General features: G+C 42.0%; 1 protein-coding gene across 2 annotated transcripts in view; it reads right to left on the bottom strand.

The window, feature by feature from the left end:
- Nucleotides 1-311: 311 nt before the first annotated feature.
- The window catches only part of slc9a1a (solute carrier family 9 member A1a), a 30,162-nt gene continuing 19,593 nt past the window's right edge, over nucleotides 312-10,880 (bottom strand). The window contains exons 6-13 of one of the 2 annotated variants that reach the window (XM_076736926.1): nucleotides 9,506-9,595; nucleotides 6,656-6,726; nucleotides 6,266-6,442; nucleotides 5,320-5,446; nucleotides 4,862-4,963; nucleotides 3,515-3,596; nucleotides 3,190-3,246; nucleotides 312-2,681 (exon numbers count right to left, since the gene is read on the bottom strand). In XM_076736926.1, coding sequence (XP_076593041.1) covers nucleotides 2,386-2,681; nucleotides 3,190-3,246; nucleotides 3,515-3,596; nucleotides 4,862-4,963; nucleotides 5,320-5,446; nucleotides 6,266-6,442; nucleotides 6,656-6,726; nucleotides 9,506-9,595 — 1,002 coding nt within the window. In that variant the 3' untranslated portion in view covers nucleotides 312-2,385. The remainder of the gene's footprint in view (nucleotides 2,682-3,189; nucleotides 3,247-3,514; nucleotides 3,597-4,861; nucleotides 4,964-5,319; nucleotides 5,447-6,265; nucleotides 6,443-6,655; nucleotides 6,727-9,505; nucleotides 9,596-10,880) is intronic. The other variant, XM_076736927.1, reaches the window with a different exon arrangement.

Genomic DNA, 10,880 nt, shown 5'->3' with positions numbered 1-10,880 from the left:
GTTTTACACTGGCTGTCCTGCACACTGTGCAGCAGAGAACGACTTACAGTATCAACGAAACACTAGATTGTTTTTTTCGTGGCTGCAGTGAACTTTTAAGTGTTGCTCAGATGTGCAAAACACTTTTTTTTTGTGACCATTTCTTTTAATGCCCGTGTTTGACTTTCGCAGTGGTTTGTTTCAATGTGTTGCATGTTAACAAGATTACAAGACTTCAGTTTTAAAGGGTATTCATAAATATAGGATATTATAATTCATTTACATATTTTACACATCTATACTGCATAGAATTCGATTTTTTTTTCTTTTTTGCCATGACATGCTTACAGTCTTAGATTTCAAGAAGGTTAAGAGGTGCGGATGGACTCCTGTACAAACTAACCTCCACTTCCTGTGTCCTGTAATCAGCTAAACAGTGATGTCGGACAAAAACGCTTCTTCTAAACGCCAGTAAAAAAAAAAAACAACTGAAGAATGCAAACAGGCATGTACAAGAAAGTGATCACTGATTATTTTGGTATGTTACAATCAGCTCATGTGATGAGGAGTGTGACGGTGACTCAGATGGGCACTTGTTAATTACATTAATATATACTGTATACATATAGAGAGATATATTTACTCTAACAACTCGACCCCTACTTGAGTGAGTTTTAAAGGGGGTTCTAAAATTGAGGTAAAACATAAAACATATACACAGAAATGTGACATGACAAAGTGTGATTTCACTTCAGAAGACTTGGATGGGGATTCAAGCATAATCACTGACATCAAAACATCTGTGCTGCATCACCATCTGTCTCACGAGCCTCCGCTTCGCTCAGCTTTACTCTGTACTTGTAGGTCAAACCTTCTTTACACCACAGTGAGGGATTTCACATACCGCATTTCCTCCAATAAAAACTGGCAGTCAAATAAAAGCCAGGTTTTGAATATTGGCAGGGGGCGTGGTCAACACAAACAAATAAAAGGCTCTGCTAAAATATCAGCCAATCAAAAAACAAGACTGGACAAACACCCGGTGATTATCATTTTATGTGCATGCCAACTAAAAACAATATGTATCTAAAATATAACCAGGCTATTTTAACACCTTCTTGTTCTGCTTGACTCATCTTAAGTGTTACTGCCCCAATTTCAGTCACTGCAGGTGATTTTGTAGTATTTTGTAGTAACGTACAGGCACCACAAGATGGAAGTGCTGCATGGGAACCTTTCCAGTCAACGAGTATTCTTTAACACGTTCCTGCAAATGTTTCACAATAAAACCTTTTTAAGAAACGAGGGGTCTCTACCCACTGAAACACTAGAGGGCTTTTAATTTGAAACAGACACAGGAAGTGCTGAGTGTGTATTAACAGCGTAATGCAAAGACAGGACAAATGGGGCTTCATAGTAAAATATGAGCAAAGAGAGGGAATAAAGGCCTGTCTCTAATACAAGCCTGCTTCTATTTAAGGCCTCGTACCTTCTGCAGTTGAGGTAATAAAGGTCCCGGTCACTATTTGAGGAAATGCGGTAAGTCCCTCCTCAGCCATAGGACAAGGTAAGCATGACTGTAAAGAACTTTGGTTCTTTTACACAGTGACTAAATACATCCAGCTCTCAACCCACATCCCACCAACACTGTAACAAACTGATTGCAAACAGACATTCGTACCCCTGAAATTAAAATACCTTTTTTAAAAACAATAAAGGTAAAACTGCACCGAGAGAAAGGGTTTGACATAAAATAAGGCCAAATATCTTCAACTAGCTACACTCTAAATGTTTGAATATCCAGCGATTTCAAGTGACAGAACGAAAGAAGGTTTCAGTGAGATACTGGATTAAATCAAACGGCTTAAACTCAATGTTTGAAAGTGAAAACCGGATTGAAGTAGTTTGCTTTGTTGATTACATTTAGGATTAGAGGCCCAGCATGTCTCAAAGAATGTAGCTTTAAGACAAAAATCATGAACAAACAAACAAAAAAAAGCAACTACGCAGTCATTGAGAAAGATGTCTGACACTGAAGTAGAAATGACATTGTCTGACACTGAAACAGTCCAAACCTTTGGTAATGCATAGTTCTCTCCTGAATGTCTCAGACTATCAATCATAAACTCCATCATCTCTCAGAGAGCAGCGACTGCTGTTCCAATCCTGTCTAAAAAAAATAAAAAGCAATGACAATAACAAACTAATGTTTTTTTTTTTTTTCTCCTCCTCTTTCTCTCTTTTCTTCTTTTGCTTTCTCTTCCTGGTTTGTACAGCATTAGCAGTTTTGGCTTGTTTGGTTTCTGAACCAAGAAAATAATTTAGAGCAGAGCAGTGAAGCAGCCCTCTCTCATCTAACAGTGACGGTGGGACACAGTCTGACCCCTCCACATCCAGTCTGCCATATCAAGGCAGGAAGGGTTCATCCTCGTCCTCGTCTGCGCTGGGACCCGGGTCGCTCAGGCACCTCATCAGCTTCTGCTGTTCTCTGGATCCATCTGCCTCACCTGGCTTGTTAGGTCCACTCTGCCCAGAGGGAGGCTTCATCATCAGGCCCTGTTCCTCCTCCTGCTGCTGCTGCTGGCCGGCCTGTCTGAACTCATCCATCAGGTTGACAGAGTCTGGAGACTGAGGAGAGGCAAGGTCTACCTGGATGGTCGGCACGCTGTCTGACACTGGCTTCGTGCTGTAGGCTTGGGGGTCTACAGGCAGGACAAGGGTACAATATCAAGGAATTAGCTTTAAATAGGGATCAAATATCAGCCTGTCATTCCTTCAGCGTGCATGAACATACGATGTACACAGGGAGGAGAACGTGATCAACAAATATTAAGGTCGACAACGCTACAAGTACAGTCACTGCACAAGCTCAGCAACAGCAGGCTTTAAGACCTTTCCAAATACTTTACAACACAACAAAAATAACGCAAAAATTTTTCATAATGCAACACATGCTGGAATGACTCCACTTTTGTCTAAAACCTATATGAAAAACGCAAGCTTAAATTCCAACATACGTGTATCATGCTTGACTCGAATCAGTTCCTTTGCTGTAATAATCTGAATTTGACCTTGTCAATCATGTCATGAGACCCCCTCATTAGTGATGAATAATTAATGTTAACAAGCAACATAACGGACGCATGCATGTTAGGATTGCTGCTGGGTTATCACAACGCAAAAGGAATCTTCTCTACACTCACTACATACCTGGACAGACTGTGTTCCCTTTCTGCTGCTGAGCGGGTTTGAAATCAGTTTCTCTGCCTAAAATGAAACCACACACTGGTTTGCAAACGTATATTTCCATCAGCGGGGAAATATCTACTGCTGCAGCTGTGAATAGCAGTGCTTTCTACAGTCTCTTTATTGTTTGGTGAAAGCTGTCTTGTGAGCCTAACAAAATATGTCTGATCCCTGTTAGTGCCATCAGTGACACGGCGAATTTTCTACTGCTTCCCGTGGTACCTCTCAGTGAAATGGCGGTAGCTATTGAGTGTTTGCATTTGGCTGTGGCCAAGATGGATGTGTTTACCTGAGGCCAGTCTGGCTCGACACATGGTCGGGGAGTCAGGAGGAGCAGCAGGCACCGTCAGGTAGTTACTCATGTCTTTTATCTAGGAAAACACAGGGATATTGTTTGTTTATGGGGTGATTTAGCCTTCTGAATGCAGTAAAAACAGTTATACAATGCAACTTTTGTAAACATCCACAGTCATTAACCTCATGAAAACAGATCTCCCGCAGGTGGCCCCCTGCAGGAAGCCGTTGTTTGCCTGATCCTATTTTTAATCGATGTAAAATAAGAACCATAATTGCTCGAGTCATCACATTGCACACTTGTGATGATGTCATTATGCTACTTTATGTTCAGTGCAAAACAGAGTGACACAATTTCAAAACTTTTATCAATTATTATGGTTTATGAACTTATATAACCTTTTATCTTAGGTTGTATCTAAAGAATTTAAAGATACTCCAAGAAATGACATCACAACAAACAACAATATGTCGGCACAGGGGAAATATTTCGAGTGCAGATGAATCCATCAAACCATCTCTGCACTCTGAACTGAACTGATGGAACGCTCAGAAATATTTTGTTCATGCTTCTACATTCAGAAATATTCCGGATCAGTATGTTTTGTCTGTTTATCTGATTTCTATTGCAGTGTTCAAAGTTTTACTGTGTAAAGCTTAAATGACAGAAAAATAACAAGAAACACACACTGTGCCTCATTTAATCGTTTCAGAAACAACTGAAGCTCAGCTAAAATAAGTCAGTAATTCAGCATTGATCAGTATCTTAGAGAAACTTCATTAAAATGATGTGTTGCTTTGTTAGCAGAAATCCTCTCGAGTCTGCAGCAGCTTCTAGTACATTCGATTTACCCAAAACAAGAGTCTCTTTTGATTATGTAATTACAGGCTGATGAAATGGAAGTCTGTGGAAGGGCCACTCAATCGAGCAAATAAATCAGGCCTCCGTTTGTGTCGAGAAAATTAATTTAGGAGACTGGAGGTGGACTCTAATTAGAGCACAAATCATAATTTTGGCTGAATCATTTAACTGCTGGAGGCCTGGAATGAAATTAGAAGAGCTGATCTTCATCTGTTAGTTTTCTTGAGTCGACTGTCCTTCTCTGGATTTATCACGAGCTGCTTCCTGCAATATAACTTCTACTTTCTTATACACCAGATTGCACAACAGTCTCTGGGGCACACTGCTGTGGTATTACAAAATGTCTTATTCAGCGCTGACTAATCAACAAGACGTGTTTTTTTGTTCAATCGTGTCAATAACGTCTGACAAAGCCGACAGCTGGCTCGGGCTGATTCTTCATTCAAGAGGCGCTGCCCTCGCTGAGACTGCCAATCGTACCTTCTTCTCCAGCTCAATCATCTTTTGCTTCTTGATAAGCAAGTCACCGAAGCCATCCTCGTACGGATCAGCCACCAGAGTGTGTCTGTTGTAGGACCGCAGCTGAAAAGGAAAAGATGAAAGTCAAAAAGCAGGCTTTTGCACTGTTTTGCTTTTGTTTATCTCAAAGACTTGAAGATGCAACACTAAAAACACAAAGACGGGTAGAAGAAAAAGAAGCTGGACTCCTACAGCGCTGTTGTTGCTCATTTACTGCCCCAAGAGAACTATCACCTATTAACCTGTGTTAATCAATGCAGTCTTTTTCTGTGTCCCTACAAATTAAAGTCAGTGATAGTTAATGCATGAGTTGATGTGCTATTTAATTCTAACTCTGCAACAAACTGTAACACAGTAGAGCTGTTCAATAAGAAATACACATGTAATAATGCTTCCAATTATTCACATAGGAGTGTTACCCTCTGTCGTGTTTTCTGGAGGTTACTCCTGAGGATCTTCCTGATCTCCTCCTCTCGACCTTTGGGCAGCTGGGGCAGAGCTCTCTCTACTGGCTTGGCAGGAGGAGGCTTTTTGGGCTGGATGTTCCTGAGAAATATGCAGGAAAAAGTTGCTTTCATCAAAACACATGACAATCTGTTGTGATAATAATCAAACCATTGAATATCCCATTTCTCTTAATTATTTCCTCCTGGTGTCTAACCATCAGATCAGTTTTGGCTGGTAGTTACAGCTCCTGTGAATGAACAGCCAACGTGGCTACCAAAAGAGACCTGGAAAAATGGGTAACCAGGAAGTGTCAGAGCTGACATTAGCTGATTCTGTGACACTCAATATTAATAAGAAAGTGACCTGTAAAGAGCGGTAAAGTGAAAAAAGAAAGTGTCATTTACACAAACTAAGTGTGAGCATTGAGGATCCCCACCGGTCCCCAGCTTTTACTTACATTTAGTACAGAAGGACTCTTACACTGAATATTAAGACCTACCACGGCTAAATTTAGCAACTCGACAGTACTGCAGATGTGAAATTAATGAGGCCTGTGTAGCACATACAAGCAAACTGGCAAATGATGTAATGCTGTGCTATCTTCTTCAAGGAGAGATTTTCAGACTAATGAACGATAAAAAAGAAACTAATCTTAGGAAGTCACTAAAGCTATCATCATATCCTCATGACATGACAGACTATAAGAGCACTGCAGCTTATGTGAAACTATGCATGAAAATAAAACTGCTACTTGTGATCCATTTAGAGCTCTGATGGAAAGCACCGCGGTCCATGGGGTCTGGGTGATAATATGTCAATGTTGTGTTCACAACTTGTTTCTGCTGCTTGTTATTTCAGGTTTAAGGCCTTAAATGTGGACAGTCTGGTATGCTGAGCCAGTGGAGACTCAGTACTTACTGCATGGAAACAGTGGAAGGCACCGCAGAAGGCAGCTTGACTCCCCCTCCACTCTCCACCAGCTCAATGGCCTGTTTCATCTCCATCTTGTGGTAGAAGGCGATGAGCTGTGGCTCCTTGGAGCGTTCGCCTGCAATCAGGCACTTCTTCACGTACTTCTTGTTGAAGCGGTTCAGTCTGGGAGGAGGGAAGGAATAACAGATGGAAACGGAGACCAGGGACAAAAGACAGACATGGGGGTAAGAGGAGGATAGAGAGCGCTGTGAGAGTGCTGACATGGGGTGCAAAGTAACTGGAAAAAACTGCTAAATGGTTTATTAGTAATGAAATAATGCTGCCCATTGTCTGGTTATAGCAAATGATAATGTCAGATCACTGTAACATCCATACTTGTCTTTCCAGTGATGGTGTCCATAGTGTCCACAAATGTCTTCAATCCCTGTCAGAAGGTGGTCCAGGAACTGTGGATAAAAAGAGCTGGAATCACCTTTTAAAAAAGACTAGAGTGAATCAGACTCTCAGCCTGGCCCTCGGCCTCCTCCGTGAAGTATTTTCATCCATTATGAAACAGAGTTAGCACGCTATAAAAAAGTCATCTGCCTGTGAACAAACCTATATCTAATATGCATGACTTTCGAGGACCCCGCTGCTGTAGCACAATATCATTTAGAGAAATGTAACTGTTGCTTATTTCTTTGATGTTTGCAACACTTACTGTTTTTCTAATGTCCATACAACAAACCACCTGGGAGGCAAAATGTGAGCTTATTTTTTTTGCGTGTAACCTATCATTTATGATTAACAACAGCAATCATCTGGCAGCAGACACTCCTCAGCTGCATCTTGTAGCTTTTCGCTTCACCGCAGTTACCATTGCTCACAGTAAAGACTGCTCCCAGGTAAAACTACCGACATCATAATCAACAACAGCAGCGGGTGACAAGCTGTAAAATGATAGGCATGAGAGAAAACCAGCAGCGGCAGCAGCCAGGTGACTGACTGGACGCTGTTCACTTAACAGTGGCAGCACACTGGCTGACAGAACCAGAGAAATGTAATGACGGACTTCAGGCTGCAGCTGGCCGCGGGTCGCCCCGGTGTTCTACGCCTGCAGATGACAGTCTGACAGGCAGCGTTGCTATGGGAACACACCATTAAGCGAGCCACAGAATTTACGTCTGCTTTGACTGATTTATAGAAAGACTGCCCGGCGCTGCGGGGGCGGGGGTGAAGAGTCTAATTTTAAAAAGCAGCGACAGAAATGAAAGGTTTCTCTAGAGTGTTAATGGTAGAGGATCAGGAAGGAGACGTGACAGCAACAGATTATGACGCGTTCTCCTCTGGTTATACTGATACTGGGTCACAGATGAATTCTTATTTTACTACAGACATCTTGACTCTGCAGCTTCTCCTTTCACCAGTTTCTTGTGCGTACATGATGGCACAGGTTCACATGCTGCTGTATGTGTGCTAAAAAGGGCTCAGGCTCATTCTGTTTACAAATCTTTTAGTTTTAACCCAATTATTAAAGCACACAAATCCAAAAATCCTTCATTAAACAAATATAGGATTAATGCTAATTTCTGAAAAAATAGTTTAGGGCTACGTTTTCCTGTTCAGTCGCACAACTAGCACGATCCATACAGGACAGTAATGCACCTCATTTGCATGTAGTAGATATAGTAGTGTATCACCTGTATCGTGATTCCATTGTCATTGTGAGCATCAACTCTGCAGCGGGTGATTACGATCGCCCAGGACATCATTTGTCCCCATCCACTGAGCATCAGTGACAGCAGTGAGGTGCTTGCACGGAGCCCAAAGGATAATAAAAGACAAAAGCCACCCCAGCCGCAGCCTGTTCACGCTGCTACCGTCTGGCAAGCGATAAAGAAGCACCCGCTGTCGTACCACCAGACTACAGAGCAGCTGTGAGACTCCTCAAGTCATCCCCCACACTCCACCACAAATGAATGGCACGGAAGTTTACTACTACTATCTGGGTGTGTATGTTCATAGTTATATATGTATGTAAGTGACTGTTGTTCTCATTTAAATATTTGTATATACTATATATGTATACTCTGTGTGTGAAGCATGAAGGGGCAAAAACTTCCATTTCATTGTACAAATCTGTGTTGTAAAATGACATAAAATGAACCTCGACACGCGACTTTGTGTAATTTCCACTAAATTATAAATAACATCAGTAAAATCACTAAAAGATCTGCAGCATGTGTGTAACAGGTGGAATATGTATGCCTCCTCACTGCTTACCAAAATAAATACATAAATGGGGAGCACTCTATTTGTTCTTTGTAGCTATGACTGACCAGCGCTGTTAACTCTAATCTGTGGTGTTTTACAGAGGAGGAGAAGCCATTAGGACAGCCCCCTCTTCTAGCCTTGAGCGCTGGTCACTTACCGCGAAGGCGCAGACAGGGCTGTGTGTGTGTGTGTGTGTGCGTGTGTGTGTGGGCGTATGTATGTACTTATCTGAGCTGTATTAAAAGCTTTAAAACACTGAGGAATTGTGGACCATGGTGGTCAGTCATGGGTGTGTTTAAACTGGAAACTGGAAACCTCTGTGTGTGTGTGTGTGTGTGTGTGTGTGTGTGTGTGTGTGTGTCATAGAGAGAGCGGGATAGAGAGAGAGTGTTCAAGTTACATTTTACAGAGTAAAAATCATTCAATCGTCCTTTGTTTGGATGGACGTTGGCTGCGCTGCACCACCACACTGTACAGTTCAATTACTGAGATGAAGTACCACCACACAGCCAGTAGGTGGAAGCAGCAATCAAAATTTGATGGAAAAGGATGTCAATTTTTACACAAGTACAACTGAAATGAATGTGTCATACAATCAGAAAATCAATTCAGTATGAAAATGTAATTATTTGTGCAAACGCTGTGCACTTCTCAGTCTTTTTTATTTCTATTAGTGGCATTTCTGCCTGTGTGTGAATACGTGAAATTGGCAGGAAGTGAGAATGCATTGCTATGGCTCAACAAGGTAGCTTGGTGAAAGAGGAGACTGATAAATTCATGAGTATTTTTGAATGCATCACATTCATCCATACCCAAGATGACCGGCGGTTCAAAACATTTCAAACCATTTTGACATTTCATTTATCGACTGCATACCAAACAGCTCTGGATCATTAACATGCATGAACCTGTCAAGAAATCATCAAATTCTGAGCGTGACGGCTGAGGACGGCTGAGGGGGAGAAGTTGTACCTGGGTGTGGATTTCCTCATTAATCGTGCGCTTGGCCTCCTGTTTCTTCTTCACTGCCAGCAGCTCCACCAGGGGTTTAATGGTCATGCCCTGCAAGAAGGATGGGAGGAGCAAAACATTATTCACGGTAACACCTCCTGACCATTAGCTAAAGATAGACTGAGGCAAGAGCGAAATGAGGAGGTTGCATGTGGTTTAGCTGGTATCTGTCGTGTTTTACAATCTTTCATTGTGTAATGTAGTAATGTGGAACAGCAGCTCTCTCTAACACCATTACAGATAACTTCAAAAAAAAGAGGCCACCACGCTTGCAGTTTCATTCACTAAAGTCAAGCATAAGCTCGGTCGTATCACACTTCACTATCTGGCACGTTTTCCAAATTTTGTAATTGCTAATAAACAAACACAGCAGGCCTTCACATGGCCTTTCACAACAACCCTGTTGTTGTTGCAAATCTCTCACCTACTTCAGAGGGTGACAGTGTTACAGATTCCTGCTTGAAAAATCAACATTTTAGCCAACGTGCAAATCGACGTCTTAGTGAGACAGACACAACGAAATCCTTCGTTGTTTCCACTGTTCCCTGCACAGACTTTCTTTGAAGTATACAAGTGGGTAAGTAAGGCAGCACAACACATTCAGCTGATGATGAATCCTGAACTGCTAAAATTATCACGGTGGTTATAATTTTAAGAGACCTTTGATCATAAACAAAACTGGTGAGTGCACACATCAACTACTGAACCACTTTAACTGTGTGTATACACTGTGTTTGTTCCTGTGTATAAAGCAGGTGTAAAGCAGGGCTACTAAACACTCATCTCATGCTGATAAGCAAACAATAGCCTCTGTGCACAAGCCATGTGACGTACTTCCGTTTTTCGCCTGAAGTCGGCAAACCAGTTTCCGGTTTGCGGCTAGCTTCATCCGCATCACAATGAACTTTACAAGATGCCTGCAAAATCTGTCAAAGATATCTATCAACGATGTTCATCGTATCGTGGATGCCCACTCCCCTGCTCCGAAGAGCAAACGGGAAAAAGGGTTTCCTCTCTACATCTCTAGTTACGTTCACCAGTACGAGGATAAGTGATGTATTGGTGACGTTAGCAACGTGCTAATTTTTTAGTTTCGCGTTTGCTTCGTATGTTCCTTACTGTTACTTGTTGTGCTAACTGTGTTGACTTTATGTCCATTTCAGTGTCAGACAAAGATCAGGGCACAGGTGATGTTTCTGGGCTTAATGTCAGTCGAGGGCGGCGATCCCAAACACCGGCTCTTGTCTTGGTTGCTGTGTAACTGTTCCATTCAAACAGTGTTGGCACTGCGTTTGCTGCTAAAACCCGTCTACCTTTGGGGGTATTTCGAATTTGG

The sequence above is a fragment of the Chaetodon auriga genome, chromosome 8 (assembly GCF_051107435.1).
Source record: "Chaetodon auriga isolate fChaAug3 chromosome 8, fChaAug3.hap1, whole genome shotgun sequence".
Classification (NCBI taxonomy): Eukaryota; Metazoa; Chordata; class Actinopteri; order Chaetodontiformes; family Chaetodontidae; genus Chaetodon; species Chaetodon auriga.
This window is presented reverse-complemented; position numbering and strand designations above follow the sequence as displayed.